This window comes from Haliotis cracherodii, unplaced genomic scaffold (assembly GCF_022045235.1).
Source record: "Haliotis cracherodii isolate W230 unplaced genomic scaffold, xgHalCrac1.p SCAF_19, whole genome shotgun sequence".
Lineage (NCBI taxonomy): Eukaryota > Metazoa > Mollusca > Gastropoda > Lepetellida > Haliotidae > Haliotis > Haliotis cracherodii.
Window position 1 is genome coordinate 19,450,974 of NW_027266274.1, and position 17,565 is coordinate 19,468,538.

A 17,565-nucleotide genomic window follows, 5' to 3' on the forward strand; every position below is an offset into this window, starting at 1 on the left:
ATGTGTAAGGCTTCAGAGACCAACATGTTTGAAGTTGGTTTTATATGAGTCTTTTTAATGTTATATTTGAAAGAGATGTGCGCTTAGTCGTAAAGACCAGTGAAGATTCCGGGGTAGTATAGGTTTTCAGCAACCCATGCTTGCCGTAAAAGGTGACCATGCTTGTCGTAAAAGGCGACTAACGGGATCGGGTGGTCAGGCTTGCTGACTTGGTTGATGCATGTCATCGATCCCAATTGCGAGGATTGATGCTTGATATTAATCACTGGATTGTCTGGTCCAGACTCGATTATTTACAGACTGCCGTCATAGAGCTGGAATATTGCTGAGTGCAGCGTTAAACAACAAACCAACCAACCCTGCTCTCCAGGGGAACGCTCTACCTCTAGACCACAGAGGCAGTCTATTTTACAGGCTGCTGTCATGTACAGCTGGAATATTTCCTAGTGCCCCGTTAACAACAAACTATGTATTCATTTCCTAAGGGGAGTGGGCCATCGGTCCATATACAGTAATATGGTACACTGCAACATATGCGGTACAAAGAATGGTTAAATGGGACAGTACATTTCTCCTTACAAGCATTGTACAGTAAATATACTAACAGAATAAAGTAACTGTGCTTCATATACAGTTTAAGACAAAATTAATATATTCGGAAATTAAATAATGCATCTTTCAATTCATGAAGACATCTCTAGGCTTTAAGTAGTGATTCACAATTGGCAGGTGCATGTTCATGCATGGTGCACAATTTTGATGTTGGTGTGTTTGTTAGGAGCCTGATACATGTCTTGTTTTAATGCAAACAGCACACAATAATTGTCTAGCTATCCAGTGCACATGCAAACACTTTTGTTTAACCATAAATAACACTTTCACAATATCTTGCTACAGTTCAGGTATGCTGTAAACAGGAATGGTGGTGGGTGTGGGTGTGTGTGTGTCCCCCCCCTTAATGTTGGAAAAACATAATTTTGCTTCACATCGGAAAAAGAAATTGCCAGACAAAAAAAACAACATACATCGTTGCAAGGGTTTGCAAGGACTACCAAATGGCCCGTCCCTAATACGCCTCGGAAATAATCTATATTGTTTTCATTTTAACATCGGATTATCGGGAAATAACACGTTAATTGATTAAATCCAGGGATATGGACTCAATGCTCACTGATTAATGCAAGTTGGTAAGTCACACGATAGATGGTCTTACGTAAGTACGTGCGTCGATCTTTAGTGTTGTCAACTGTTTGAATTACAGTGATGACAAGAACCATTAATGAGCATTAGCACAATAATCTGCATGTGGACAACGTTGCTTTGGTAACCTAAATAACTATGACGACTCGGAAACTCAGGCCTGTAGAGGATGAACCCGTTGCAAAGGAAATAAAAATACTTTACGAATTTGGCACACGTTAATAATGTAATATTTGAGCCAGACAAATATATTGAATTGCTTCACGTATTTTCTTGATCATTATACTAGGCAGGAGGCATAATGAAATTTAAAAGGATTTTAAACATATTTTAATTAAACGAAACATTTAAATCAATGTTACTCAGTGTTAGATACGCTCGCCCGAAACACGGCGTTATAAGTAAGTGTGGGTTATATGGTCTATATCATCATTGCATTGACGAAAGCAGCTCCAACACGCATAGAGTATGTGAAAAGATCAAAACCGTACACTTGTATGTAAAATGTACAGGAATTCCTTATACACGAATGCATTGAAACGTTTGCTTATACTGTCTTAGTTATTTAATCAACGTGCACTTAACTGACGCCACTCGTATACGGCGTTAATACAAACAACATTACGTCACGAATCCAGATAATAAGCACATTATATTTCAATGTTTTGCCGAAACGTGATTATACCATCCACGTGATTAGTTAAAGGGGGACTTGACTCGGCCAAACTGCCAGAACCAGCAAGTCTTTTTCACGTTGTTCAAACACCACAAAGTTGAATGTAAATATCTACTTGCAGTTAATGGTTACATATGTTACCCATCGTAAGCATAGACCCACGCAACTGGGATACGATGACATGCATCAACCAAGTCAGCGAGCCTGATTACCAGATCCTGTTCAGTCGCCTCTTACGACAAGCATGGTCGCCTTTTTCGGCAAGCATGGGTTAATCGGATCATTACGAACGTTTTATGTGCTGGACATACACATAGATTCGATATAAACAGACAACTCACGCATTTTCGTAAAATGCGACTAACGGGATCGGGTGGTCAGGCTCGCCGACTTGGTTGACCGTTGATACATGTCATCGTATCCCAGTTGCGTGGATCGATGCTTACGTTTGTTTGTCGTGTCTTGATCAGACAAACCAATCAAACCTGACATCACGAGCATCGATCCACGCAGTAGGGATACGATGAGATGTATCAACCAAGTCAGCGATCCTGACCCCCCGATCCCGTTAGTCGACCCTTGCGACAAGCATGAGTTGCTGAAGACCAATACCAACCCGGATCTTTAAGGGTCTTGATGCTCTTGAAGTCAATCATTGAATTATCGTGCCAATGATCCAGACTCGAGTATTTACAGACCGCCGTCATAGAGCTGGAATATTGCTGAGTATGGCGTAAAACTAAACAACAAACAAACAAACAAAGATACAATAAAAGATTATACATTAAGCCAGATGAATCAATCAGTGATTCACATGCAGGGAGCGATATGTCCTTCCTGAATGATATTGGTTATATAACCTATTCATTCACGCTCATATGGCTGTGGGGCAAATCAATCCGTCATTGACCCCGCTAATTTGAATATCCACCTGCCTTATTTGGTATCAGTTGAGTTCACAAGATTGTCCTCTTACACGTGTAGAGACATGAGTCAGACATAAGGCAGTAAATATTCTGGTGTCGATTGTTCATTACATTTTGTGAGTCCATTCTGTTTATTCACTCATTGTATATTATGTTATTATCTATTTTAACTAAAGACCATATCTAGTTTGTCGATGCTTATTATTATTTTGTCACGGTATAGACTAACTTTCATCATGTTTTCTCCCCAGCCGCTTTTCACATCAATACGTCTCATCAATATATTTCCTGTCAATTAATTATCAGAATAGAAATATATATCCAAAACAGTCACGATATTATCCAACAGCTTGTCGAATGGTCGATCGGTTGTTATCGGTTGTAAAGGTTTACGACAGACGACGTAGAAACGCTCAACCAATCAATGCCAATCTTTCTGTGACGTCACAGTCAGGTATCGATTTCCTCGGCCACAAATGGCCAGCTTAGTCTATTTATAGCCAACCACATGACCTGACGTGTTGTGTTTACTGTTCGACAGGACAGATTTTGAGAACGGGGCATAGTTTTTTTCTGGATATAACCCCGCCACTGGATAAGGAGGGTAACTTTGCGGAATCGCAATGTTTAGATTCATAAGCGCAATAAGGAATGGATCTGCTGTTGAAGAAATCGAGCGATGGCGAGTGAAGAGCGACACGGATATGTTGGACGGGGGAGGGGACATATTGTATCCTCCCTTGGAAGCGCTTCGCTTTGCAGTAATGTACAGTCATCTGGATTATGCACGCCACATTCTTCGGACATTTGGTGAGGAGGTTCTAAGAGTGAGTCTGTGTTGCCCGCTTCTATTATTATCTGTCAGACTTAACGACGAGGCAATGCTGAAATTACTTTGCGAGGAAAGCCGGTTGATCGGTGGCAAGGTGAACATAAATTATGTAAATTCAAGAGGTTGTGACCTAATGGAGAACGGGAAGACAGCGCTACACACTGCCGCCGAGCTGGGATACGTGAACTGTACGAAGGTCTTATTACAACATGGAGCGAATCCCACCTTGAAAGATTCCACTCGCATGACACCTTTGGAGAAATCGTGCAGAAAATACCGAGCAACGTTGAACAACCTCAGGTGTTGTGTTGAGCTACTCAAGTGTGAAAAACAGGTTCAGAACGAGTTGCTTCCCTTATTAATAACTCTTCACGACCGAGTTCATGTTGACGGTGTTTGTGACGTGTGCAAATTTGTGCCGACTTCTGTTCAGCCGAGCAGCCTTGAACACCTCAGCAAATGTAGCATACGTATGACTCTTGGAATACACCTTCCCCAAATAGTTAAAACATTACCGCTGCCATTTATTGTTCGCAAGTCCATATCGTTCCAGGACAACGAGGACGCTACATAGTGTCATGGACACTTAATACGATTTAGGGTCCATGATAGTGTGTATGTGATAAGGTTTAGCGACTGGGTTAATGACACGGTAGTACGTGTAAGGTCACGGTGACAATACTGTATTAATACATGTCAGTGGGAAGTATTGTACATATCATCTAGTGTATTTATAGGTTAAGAGCGTCTAGGTCGTGTTTATGTTTGTTTTGTGTATGAGTTATAATGTATTTATCTTCTTTAATATATTTGCCATGGCATATATTTAACACATATATGCAAAATGTCCTTTATTGACGTGTTCACGAACACATGAATACTCCCACAACTATGCACATTGACACTGCAACCGTCTGCTGTCATTTTTAAATATATATCTCAACGTTTGCTAAAGTACCCCCAATCCTCTATATGGAACTACGAGGTCTTTCGACGTGCACTTGACGGGTCTGTGTATTGTGTCTGACGTGTAGACTATGAAATTTAATTTTTATCTTTAAGACACCCCTCCCTCTACATAGCTCAAAGATACAGATTGTCAAATTAGTTGTAACTTTATGGTAGAATGAATATCTGTCATTGTCATCTGATATTTATTTTGTTATTCGTAATCATGGAGTAAATTATAGAATGAGATTCGTGTTTAATTTATTAAATCAAAATCACGAGATCTTGTTATTATTTGTTACTAATTTTTTTATTATTATTATTCTAATTTATGCGGCTGTGTACAAGCTTGTAACATTTTTATCTGGGTGAATGCTTGAATGTTTGTTGTTAATTGGGAATGAATTCTGCTTTCTTATAGATATACACAATATATACATGAATAAAACAATACTATCATATAATGTTGTGCAATGTTGTTTTATTTGTGGCCTGTAACTGTGGTCTCTTAAGTTTAGAGGAAACACAAGTGTCTGAACGATGAGGCGTCGCCGAGTTGCGTCCCTTAGCTGCCAGGAGATGGGATGATCTCTGATAATGATATACTGAAATACTGAAACATTCACTCTGGATTTTGGTTTGTCGTTTAACGCCGCACTCAGCAATATGACAGCTGTATGACGGCGGTCTGTAAATATTCGAGTCGGGACCAGACAATCCAGTGATTGAAATCATGATCATCGATCCTCGCAATTGGGATCCATTACATGCATCAACCAAGTCAGCGAGCCTGACCACCCGATCCCGTTAGTCGCCTTTTACGACAAGCATAGTCACCTTTTACGGCAAGCGTGGGTTGCTGAAGACCTATTCTACCCCGAATCTTCACGGGTCTCTGAAGATTAAGAGGAGGGCTCAAGTTATATTGCATTTACAGCAAGTCTATGAGTAGTTAACACAAACTTTAACCGTTTACTGACCCAATGGGAAGCCATGAATGTATCAATACCTGATTACCGCAATAACCCACAAGGCCCTATAATTATACCGACTTGACGCATGATATATGTATTGGACGTAGAGACTGGACAGTGGAACCACTGGTCAAGCCGTCAGATCTATTCATTGTGTTGAGTGTGAGTGAGAGAGTTTCGTTCTCCGCTCAATCACTGATGCAAGCAGCTCTAGTGGTTATGTAATGGAGAAATAATTAGAATATGTGGAATCCGGAAGTAGAATCAGTAGCCCCGTATATGAGTGAGTGGGTGAGTTTGATTTTACGCCGCTTTTAGCTTTTCAGCTCATGAATTACTGTACATCATAGCATCATACAAGACTTGTAAACAAGTAAGTTGAGAGTGAGTCAGTATGGTTTTACGCCGCTGTTAGCAATATTCCAGCAACATCACGGCGGGGGACACCAGAAATGGGCTTCACACATTGTGACCATGTCGGGAATCGAACCCGGGTCTTCGACGTGACGAACGAACGCTTTAACCACTAGGCTACCCGACCTCCCCCGTATATGAACTGATGAGGAAGTAGGGATATAGTCATGTATATAGTCTCAGTCCCTGAACCACATTTCCCTTCCGCCTATCCCTAATTGTAATGCTATAGCTCTAAAATATAACTTCGAAAATTGAATTCCAGTTGTATTAAAGGCGCCCTTGTTCTATGGGCAGATGGGCATGCCCCGCCCAATATGTTGTTTGTTTGTTGTTTAACGCCGCACTCAGCAATATCCAAGCTGTATGGCGACGGTCTGTAAATAATCGAGTCTGGACCATGGACAAGGTAATCCAATAATTGACGTCTATAGGCATCGATCTACGCAATTGGGGAAACGATGACATGCATTAACCAAGTCAACGAACCTGAACAAGCCGATCCTGTTAGTCGCCTCTTACGGCAAGCATGCATGAGTTGCTGAAGACCTATTCTCAACCCGGATCTTCGTGGTTCTACTCATGCAGGAAGGTTAAAAGCCATGTCGTCCTGGGTCCAAATCGGGCACTGGACCCGTGAAGATCCGGGGTATAATAGGTCTTCAGCAACCCATGCTTGCCGTAAACAGCGACTGTGCTTGTCGTAAAAGTTGACTAACGGGATGGGTGGTCAGGCTCGCTGACCTGGTTGATGCATGTCATCGAATCCCAAAAGCGTGGATCGATGCTCGTGATATCAGTCACTGGATTGTCTGGTCCAGACTCGATTATACACGGGTCTTACCTGTCCGTAACTATAAAGTATTTTCTGTTTCACGGCAGGCATATCTACATAGATAAATATAGTTACCACTGTAATCTATATTAATTGAACTGAATAAACAATAAAAAATAAAATATCCTTGTATTACACAATATATTTTCACAACGTTTTCAAGCCCCAGGGTGAATATATGGTAGCAACAAACGAGTGACACTGTGTCCAGAAGATTGAATTTGAGCAATACAGAACGGTACACGTGTACTCTCATGCACAGACACACAGCTATTTATATATAAGATCCCCGCACTGAAATAGTTATGAAGAAGGAATTATAGCCAATAATATTTTCATTTTTGTCGAGAGTCATCTTTAGAGGATTACTATAGCGTAAACGGTCTTCCTTCTAATCCGGATTAAGGCATGTGCATTGACATAATGCATTTAAAGTATGACGATCACGCACGCACTTACGCACGCACACAGAGATAGATGCAAAACACGCACGCGCGCACAGACACACTGCCCATCATTTCCCCCTAATTCCCCAACCTGAAGATTGACTGTACTCCATTATTTCAGAACAGAGAACTGCTGCACCAACTGCCCTCCATGCTGTACAAAATACACAGCCAAAATATTGCACATTCTCACCGATACAGCTGAGCGAACACATATAAATAGCAGAGGGTATTTTGCCTCTCGCACACTATACATGGATATCTGTTCCCGTATATAGACTTCACTCATTCTGTATATAAACTGCTGCGTGAAATACAGGTGGGGTGAGGTGAAATGGGGTTTAACGTTGCGTTCAAGATTATTGCACTTATATAACGACTTGCATGCACGTGTGTGTGTGGCTGCTTGTACTAGTCCTGACTCCACCACTCAGACACAGTATACTGACTCCGAACCGACCAGTCCTTGTTTTATCCCCTCATGCCGAGGGCCAGACAAGTACAATCTTTTAACGTCTTTTGGTATGACGCGGCCAGGGATCGAACCCCAGACCTTCCGCTCTCCGGGCGGACGCTCTACCACTAGACCACGGAGGCGGTCTGCGCAATTTAAAGTATACACATATGTTTAATGGTGGCTAAAATAAAACAAACAAGAAATGATTATTCGATAGTAGTTTATTTTGTTTTTTAAACAGGTATCGTAGTTGTGTTTGGATATTAAGTTTGTAGTGTTTCGGCGACTGTTTCCAGGTTTTTGACGTTTTGATAACGTTTGTCATTTTTTTAAATCAATTTTCCAATGTATACTTTATTTTGTTCGGCAGCTTATTTGTGTACATGTTTACAGAAGAGATACGTACTGTATATAAACAGAACTCAATGTCTCTCGCGTACGTCGTCATGCATGACAGAGATTCACAGTAAGAACGTGGAGATTGCAAAGAATATAACAAATCTTTTGGTCTTTGATTGTTACGTTAATGATATGGCAGAGCGTACAAACAATGGAAGACACAAGCTAATTTTGGTTAATGACGTCATCGTGGTATTTTCTTCGTAAGACGCTGTATACGCTCGTTAGGTATGACACACAAACACGTCATACTTCTATTCGTTGATCGAACACGCTTAGTCGCAAGGTAGACGCTTAGTCGGTTCTCCATATATGGGCACCTATTGCATAATCGATTTTCAGATACCATACACCTTTAAATGGTCAATAGCTCTTACAGGCTTTACTATCACAGAGAAACCAAAGAAAGAAAATCAACGAAACTTCCAATAAGATGTTAATTCTGTGTTAATGAATACCAAAATAATTCACTTTTGATTAAATGGGTACAGATATTTTTCATATTTATGAAGTTCTTGGAAATATTAGATGATTGTGTGGTCGTTATTTTTAATTTAAAAAAAATAGATTTTTTTATTGTTGTTAACTTTTAACTAAACATTTCCTTTTTCTATTAACAGACTTTGGAATTATACATAGAAACGACTCAGCGTGGAAGAAATGACGAAACCTGTCATGACTTGAAAGATTTAGAGTTATCGTTCCTGATCCAGGGGTCGCTATAGTGTTGTGCGTGAATTTCACCAGTGGACAACTTCTATCCGTACAGATCATATTTACTTGGGAATCTCGAGTTGCAGGTTAACGACATCAAGGTAGTATATACTTGCAAATACACTAGTGTCAGCTGTCGAAGAATAGAAGTATTTGAGTGACATATACCTCTGTTTTAGACATTTATTGTGTCGTCTGAACCTCCTTGCCAACAAACATGGCGTCATGTTTGGATTTTCACAAATGGTCCAATAACCCAAGTTTTCGTCGTATGATGATGGCCACATTGTGTATGTAGAAACTAGAATCTTAATATGACTTTTGGCGTCTGGAAAATAGTACAACAGGACATTTTAATGATCTGATGGGCCTATTCCACCTGGTAAAGAGTCGAATCAATTGCCCTATGTGTCTCAGAAAGTGTCATACACTATTATTAGATGATATTTCTTATAGAATCATACATAAGTGTATATTGTAAATTTTTATGGACAGTGATATGCCTTAGGGTTCATTGTCAAATATAAATTATCATGGCTATCAGCGATAGACACTAACATATTTAGTCCATTAGTCCTTATAATGATAACATAAAGCAAAACCCTTAAAAATGACAAATTTTACCCATTATGACACCTTAGATATTGGGCAGTTTGGTGACGACTATAAGACTAACGCCAGTTTCTAACGCTGCAATTAAGAGTCCAAAGTTACTACTGGTATCCGACCGTATCCGTTGTTGGCCTCAAGTTGGGTACAAAATATCCTGTTGGGAATTGTTAAACTTGGGTTCTGGCAAAACATATATAAAGTGATCTGATCATGCATACACTGAAGTTGACTGAAGCTTTGTCATTACTCAATCATGTAAAAATCAGAAGGAATGCAGGCATGGTCTGAAAGAAATGTGAACATTAACAACTTATAGTGTAACCATGGAGTTTTATCATGTTTATTGTTGTTGTCATTAAACATTATTTCATGTGACTAACTGCAGGTCTGGATAGTCGAGTGGGATAAATTTCCATCATTATCGCGAGTCTCAAAGCTTTTTCTGCAGATGAAGTTTGGTTTGGTTTGTTGTTTTACGCCGCTCTCAGCAATATTCCAGCTATATGACGGCGGTCTGTAAATAATCAAGTCTGGACCAGTAATCCAGTGATTTACATAATGATCATCGATCCTCGCAATTGGGATCGATGACATGCATCAACCAAGTCAGCAAGCCTGACCACCCGATCCCGTTAGTGGCCTTTTACGACAAGCATAGTCACCTTTTACCATGTTTACGGCAAGCATGGGTTGCTGAAGACCTATTCTACCCCGGATCTTCACGGGAATGCAGATGAAGTGGCATGATGTCTTCCATTGTTCATGACCTCACGGGTTTCACCGAAGTGGTAAACGTCTGAGACCTGCATCACTTGGGGCTTTCCTCCCACATTAAGCTGACACGCCGTGATATAACTGGAATACTGTTAAAAGCGGCGTAAAACCCAACTCACTCACTCACTCACTCATGACCTCACAAATTGATACCAAAAAGTCGTTCGACTGATAGGTGTACTTCAGTGATTATCTGTAGGGTTCACATAACTTAAATTTCTTTCTTAAAATAACAATGAAAAATATAGAGAATGCCCAACCTGAAAACTGTTGGTTATTCTCTAAATATTCCATCATCAAGGAGAATGTCAAGACATGCGACCAAAACACATTTGTGTTTAACATGTTTAATGTACTTGAGCATTGTTTCAGAATAAGCTTGTTTGAAAACATACTGATAAACATTACCTCCTTAGAATATTTTCAACTGTCTCTGTGGTTTAGTGGATAGAGAGCCTGCCTGGAGAGCAGAAGGTTGATAGTTCGAACCATGGCTGGAGCATACCAAAAGATGGTACTTGTTATTACCCTGCCTGGCATTAATGGGATAAGGCAAGGACTGATCAGCTCAGTGTCTATAAACTGAGTCTGAATGGAGTATCCATGTTGAACTGATGCATGATACCTCAGTCATTTGTCAGTGGTCAAGCACATATGTGTAACTATATAAGTGCAATAATCTAGAATGCACAGTTAAATACCATTTCATCTCACCTTAGAATATTTTGGTTTGTCCATACCATGCAGCATGATGCAAACCCCACTCTGCCCTTTGGTCACTGACCTCTGAAAAACAAGAAACAGCTCAGCACTATGGCATCTCCTGACCTTAGGGATACACGACCCATGAGTGACCCATCATTAGCTCTGCTGTGAAAGTGATAACCTTTATCTTCACATCAAGTATTTTTTTCATGATCGGAGGGCTATTTTTGGTGACTTGTGTTTTTGGTTGGGCTACAAACAAAGCTATAGTAGTCAACTCGTTTAGCTTTTTCTACAATAATGTAAAAACGTATATATGATATCGATAGTCTTTTTTTAATACACAATGTACACCATGGATGATCTATGCTTGGTTTCCTTGACTGACGCTAACTCGCCATTGTCCCTGGTTTTGTGTTTTTGTCTGTTGTGAGTATGAGCTGACAGTGTTCTGTTGAATTTTGATCATGATGATAAATAAGTAGTTAATAATTATAATCATTTGATAATGTAGCTGTACTTTTTTTTGCTTCCTGTTTTAGTCTGTCAATTGTATTCCAGATGCCCAGCATCAAGCTACAGAGTTCAGATGGGGAGATATTTGAGGTGGATGTGGAGATTGCTAAGCAGTCCATCACAATCAAAACCATGTTGGAAGGTGAGTTGGCAGTGGTTAAAATGTCACAATAACCTAAACCTGTTAGATGAGTCTGTGTGATGCTTTATCATGTAAATAGTACTTTGTCCGGTGTAATTGACACTGAAACAAATCACTTATAGTTACAGCCCATCGGGCTATCAAAAAGTTTATTCTGGTAGCCCAGAACTTTGGAAGGTAGCCCACCGTCTGAAAGGCTTACATCAGGTTGTCTATTCTGATTTCAGAATAAGCTTGTTTGTTTACAAACAAGAGAAAAGTCTTGTCACATGATATGCAAATTAGCCCGTGGCAGTGGTGTAATGCTAAGTCACCACTGCACTGGTGTGTTTCCTGAGTAACCATCATCAACCAATCGACTGTAACAATCTTGAATAGCTTCTATGTATTATTAGACTACCATGCAGGGAGATGTTGTCAAATTGACAAAATGAGCCAATTCTGAACAAAGTTTAAATGTGTAAGATAACTTACTGCTACAATGAACAAAGATGCCAACCATTACACTTTTGGCATAATAATGGCCTAAAATTGGGGCCTAAAATGACACTATTACGCTTGTCCTCTCCAAATAACAATTTTTGACGTGTTTTTCATGAATTATTTACATGCTTAAAATATCACAGAGATCAAATTGTTGTTATTGCACCACTGGTCATGTGACACATGCTACTTGGTACTTATTGCATGTACACCAATATTTCTTCAGAACTTGAAACACCACATTGTCTTCATGCAAAACAGTTATTAATGTATTGTTGCTTGATCAATTTTATGTATATGTGGAGCATTGACCACATGTTTCGGCAAGAATTCAGTATACCGGACACCTTACACACCTTTTTCTGACACGCTTTTTGTAGCCTTGCTAAAATAACAGCGGGATTGGGGGTGGGCTTGACCCCACACAACAGCTTGAATTAAGTGCTTCTGTAAGTGAATGTAATTTTTAATTACAAAAAGTTAATTCAAAATGTGTGTCTGTTGAAATCTGGCCGTGATGGATGTCACTGATGAGGTTGTCACATGTCGTTCCTTATGAAACTTCTATTTTCGACTACATTTTTCTATGTTGATGTCCAATTTTTTTTATGTTTGTGGGTTGCTTTGATATTCAGCTGCAAAGTTTAATCATATTAAACTATTCAACACAAGCGGAGTAATTTCTTTCTGCTTCTTTTGAGCTTTATTGCCCAGTTTTTCATATAGTGCCACTGTCCAATGCATGTGATCCTTTAATTTCATCATCATAGACAATTGGTCTAACTTAGTTTATCACATCAGAGACTGGTCAGAATTATGATAGCCAGGGTCTCCCTTTAGCTCTGCACACTGTTTGTCATTGTGTGCTCTGTCACTTGAAGCCTGAAAGTTTCGCTTGGCTTCCACACTTGGTGAATATCTCACACTGTCATGTCATATATAGAGAAGTATTACTAGGGCAGGCCCTGTTGTTTAATGCACTGCAATTCACCGTGCAGAGTTGCGTCCCTTGGGCATGCCAAAGACCTATAATTGTTGGTTCAAATGCTGGTTTGCCCTGATTATGTTTCTAGGTTTGTCAGCACCATTCTCGTGCTTGTGGGTTTCACCAAAGTGGTAAATGTCTAAAACCTGCACCACTTCAGGCTTTCCTCCAAAATCAATCGGATGTGCCATGATATAACTGGAATGCTGTTCGAAGCGATGTTAATCCCAACACATTCACTAACAATGACAAATATATGTTAGAAACTCCAAAGCAATTTATGTGATTAAGCAGTTACATGAGTTTACAGCTAAATATACAATACAGCAAGGCACATTGCTTCAGACATTCTGGTATTCTTTGGTTTGGAGACTGCTGTTTTCAGATCAAGATGCAATCTGTGCCAAGTCTACTAATCCAAACTTCTCTTTTGGCATTATTTTCAGACTATGTTGACCCGTACAAGCTGATCTTACTAGACGATAAGAATTGTGCTAGACATGGTCTTTGGTGATTAGTGATGAAGTCACAGACGGAAGATGTACAATTATGTTTAATAGACAACTAATTGGACAAGTAACTTAAATCCAGAAATGTCCCAGGACCCATTGAACATGTGGAGATATATCAGGTTGTCTCATGAAGACAAGCTGAGTGATAATATTACAGTTGATGGGTTACCATGGTTTCAATTTATTTTCAAAGTGAAATACGTTGTTTTCAGATCTGGGAATGGATGAAGATGAGGAAGAGCCAGTCCCTCTTCCTAATGTGAATGCAGCCATCTTGAAGAAGGTGGTACAGTGGTGCACCTACCACAAGGATGACCCCCCACCACCAGAAGACGACGAGAACAAGGAGAAGAGAACGGATGATATCTGCTCCTGGGATGCAGAGTTCCTGAAAGTCGATCAGGGAACCCTCTTTGAACTTATCCTGGTATGTTCATCATCTTCCGCAGTGGTAGACATTGAACAGGAAGTTTTTAATGTTAAGTTTAAACGATATACTGCTTTTGCATTGGACAAGCGTCAAGTCGCTTGGGTATTTGAATGACACATTTTGATGATCATATGTTTTTGATAAGACTGTATTCTTGAAAACACTGACAGACTACATCCACATTTTCAGGGAAATTCCCCAAGCAGGAAAAAGTACAGAAGCGTTATTTCTGAGCATTTTGCAAATCTTGAACATAGCTTTTTTGCGTACATTAGGTTAAGAGTTTGACTGCATTTCCCTGATCGAATATGTTCACTGGTACATAATTATCAATTGACCGTCTGTGTTTGCAGGCTGCCAACTACTTAGACATCAAGGGTTTGTTGGATGTCACATGCAAGACTGTAGCGAACATGATCAAAGGCAAATCTCCAGAAGAGATCAGGAAAACATTTAACATAAAGAATGACTTCACACCCGCTGAGGAAGAACAGGTAACTTTCAGTGATGTCCCCATCAGGGTCAAAGTGGCCTTAAATTTCTGTGGTGAACTGCCATCTTGGTGATCTAGTCAGTGACTACGCACTTATCCGTGTAAACCACGACCACCTATCTAACGCCCATGAAGTGAATGTGAATACCACGACAATGTGTTACAAGCATGTTCATAAAAATGTTAATACAAATGATCAGTAAGAGACGTGAACATTTTTAATAGGTGACTATGCTTGTCGTAAGAGGCGACTAATGGGATAATGGGACTTGGTTGATGCATGACATGATATTCCAATTGAGTGGATGGATGCCCATGATATCAATCACTGGATTGTCTGGTCCAGGCTTGATTATTTACAGACCGCCATCATGTAGCTGGAATATTGCTGAGTGTGGCGTTAAACAAAAAACAGACAATCAGTAAGGACATGTAAGAACTTGTCAGGTAAGTATGGAAAACAGCTTATTGATCAATAGCTGTGGATTTGCAAAAAAAATTAGTGTTGCAATATATTGCGATACAGGTATCTGTATTGTGATATGTATATACCTGTCCATATATAATGGTGCCACGAGGCACTTTCAGGCCAATAGACACAATTGTTGGACACATCCTTTTGTGTATGGGAAAGTGGAACATTCTATTTGTTTTCAGGATTACTGTTCACCCATGTGTAATCACTGTTGCAATTTATTGCAAATGGTTGCCTCTGCTTATTCTCATTTGAGCTAGTATGAAATGAAGTTTGAGTTCCACAATGCAATCGTAGCACTACGGCTGTCGTAAGTCTATTTTAAGTATGGTAGTCTGTTAGAAACTGGCACTAGTCCTGTAGTCCATGCCAAACTGCCAGATAGTTAAGGTATCATAAGGACTTTTTGGGGGGTCCATAAGGGTTTTGCTATATGTTATCATTATAAGGACTAGTGGACTGAAAATGTTAGTTTCTACAGCTGGAAGTTACGATCACCATAGTGCCAAGATTGTTTTGTGGCGAGGCCCAAGACCTTTTAGATATCATTTCTAATTTTTGTGTGTAAATTTCAGGTTCGCAAGGAGAATGAGTGGTGTGAAGAGAAATGAGCTGTGGGCGTGGCAAACACCTCCCGGCTGGCAGTACAGGTATTTATGGTTGCCAGCTGTCCGTCATCAATAATAACATCCACTGTTGGGGGAACCAACATCATCACCATTATCACCCTGATGCCATCATGTCATGCAGGATGTAACCAGCTCTTGATTGTTAACAACTTCTGGAAGGATCAGCTATTGCGAAAACAAATTGGAACAGTTTCTTTTTCAAACCTGCAAGGAGTAATTACAAACAACTTTTCAATAAATCCACTTTACGGTGTTCAAGGATATTCTGCCATGCTTACGTAGATGGAGTTACTTGTGTTGTAACATTGATTTTGAAATCTATCCGGACCAATATTTAGATATTGGAAACAGTTTCGTGTATAGAATAATCCTATTTATGTAGAGATTGTGTGACTTCTGGCATAGGGAAGTGATCCTAGGTTTCCAAGTTGGAGTCATGCTTGGTGGTGACTTACATTCTTGCACCAGCTGTGGGCGCTGTGATATGGACTATAAGAACATTGTGGATATGTACATTTCTCTCATTGCTGTCTGACAACTACCATATGCGCTAATTTCAGTTAAGTTGATTGTCCGGCAACTGGATCCTGTTGACAACATCTTGTCATTTTTGTAATTTAGTGTTTTAGATTGTGAGAATATTTGAGACAGTGTTTTATCTGCAAGTTTCAGAATGTTCGGTTACAGCACACAATGAAGCACTGAGAAATGTGGAAAAAGATTTGTGAAAAATATCCCCTTAAGCGACGACTAAAAATGTGAGCATTAGCTTTGATGAAAACTGTTTGATTGTTTCGATTTTTCCTGACCACCCCCCTCTGGAGGTATTTTCCACTTGATTTTTGTTTGAACACCTTCCACCTGGTCTGTCCATACACAACATTTCTCTTCTTTTTGTACAAAGCGATAAAAAAAATAGTGTGGTAAATAAAATGATGTTTTAACTTCAACCATGTTATCTTGTTCTTGTGATCGTTTGTGGATATTTTACCAGTTACATCTGTTTTATTATTTTTAGCTACATGATACAGCATGATTTGACTGCAGGGCACATAGGGTATTGTAGAGACTGACCCCTGTGCATGATAGCCAATATGAGAGAGACAATAATGTATTCTAGTACATCTGTTTACATTTTCTAAAAAAGTATTAATGCAATATTGTGAGACAGGGTTGTGTTATTGTCAGTCAGAGGTCTACAGGCATAAGATTTGTTTTTCTTTGGAAATCCTACTTCAAAGGTCAATGTCACATTTGAACACATGTTCAACAGTAGTTTCATCATATTTTGTCATAATATGGTGTAAAGATTGCTGATATTAGAGGACCTGAGGACCTCTCTTTGAAACTTTATTTTTGCCTGTATCATGACATTGGTGCTTTGTCATCTTAAGGTTATTGTGAAACATGGGTGTATCATTTATTGCCAGTTACTTTCACTAGTTCAATCCTGAGACTTGGGCAAGTGTTAGATCTCAAGAAGTTGTCTTAATGTCAAGGTCAGAAACCAATGTTTTGGGACTTAGTACCAGTACATGGCGGTACACCAAGACTTTCAGTGTGTGGATGAAATGGCAATGACAGGGCTGTGTTTGCAAACTTGCAAACACAGCTGACTGGATTAAATAACAAACACATGGGACATCTGTGATTGACACACCTTGAGATTGCAGTCATTATTGTCAATGTTATTAGGCTGTAAGCCATAAACATGTATCATTGGTATATCAATCTACTGTAACATGTTTGCAAATAACAAATATATATATTTATTTTTAGATCACATAATATTACTCAATTAAAAACATGGCAATACTTTAAAGCTGACCATTCAAGCAGAATCAATCTTTCCATTAGCTGAGAAGGTGACAACATTCTAAATTTGTGTGTGAGACAGTTCAGAGAACCTTACGATGTGTTATTGTGTCACCATACCATGAAGACTGGCATCTTTTCTTCAATATAGGGTATTTCCCACTTCTCATTAC

At 39.5% G+C, this 17,565-nt stretch overlaps 2 protein-coding genes across 2 annotated transcripts; both read left to right on the forward strand.

Annotated features, from left to right (window-relative positions):
- Positions 1 to 3,340: 3,340 nt before the first annotated feature.
- LOC139467185 (ankyrin repeat domain-containing protein 9-like) lies at positions 3,341 to 4,969 on the forward strand. Its single transcript, XM_071248903.1, has one exon. It carries the CDS (start codon positions 3,426 to 3,428, stop codon positions 4,206 to 4,208), a length of 783 nt encoding a protein of 260 aa, XP_071105004.1. The 5' UTR covers positions 3,341 to 3,425; the 3' UTR covers positions 4,209 to 4,969.
- A 3,844-nt stretch (positions 4,970 to 8,813) lies between these two features.
- On the forward strand, positions 8,814 to 16,527 carry LOC139467186 (S-phase kinase-associated protein 1). Its single transcript, XM_071248904.1, has 5 exons — positions 8,814 to 8,922; positions 11,474 to 11,570; positions 13,763 to 13,977; positions 14,334 to 14,474; positions 15,524 to 16,527. The coding sequence occupies exons 2-5, from the start codon at positions 11,474 to 11,476 to the stop codon at positions 15,557 to 15,559; spliced, it is 489 nt and encodes a 162-aa protein (XP_071105005.1). The 5' UTR covers positions 8,814 to 8,922; the 3' UTR covers positions 15,560 to 16,527.
- Positions 16,528 to 17,565: the final 1,038 nt, after the last annotated feature.

What these genes read in the sequence shown, in the direction of transcription:
- LOC139467185 (XM_071248903.1), top strand. Translation starts at nt 3,426, where the DNA reads ATGTTTAGATTCATAAGCGCAATAAGGAATGGATCTGCTGTTGAAGAA.
- LOC139467186 (XM_071248904.1), top strand. Translation starts at nt 11,474, where the DNA reads ATGCCCAGCATCAAGCTACAGAGTTCAGATGGGGAGATATTTGAGGTG. An exon ending in AATCAAAACCATGTTGGAAG is followed by an intron (nt 11,571 to 13,762) that starts GTGAGTTGGCAG and finishes CGTTGTTTTCAG; the next exon opens with ATCTGGGAATGGATGAAGAT. An exon ending in CCCTCTTTGAACTTATCCTG is followed by an intron (nt 13,978 to 14,333) that starts GTATGTTCATCA and finishes CTGTGTTTGCAG; the next exon opens with GCTGCCAACTACTTAGACAT.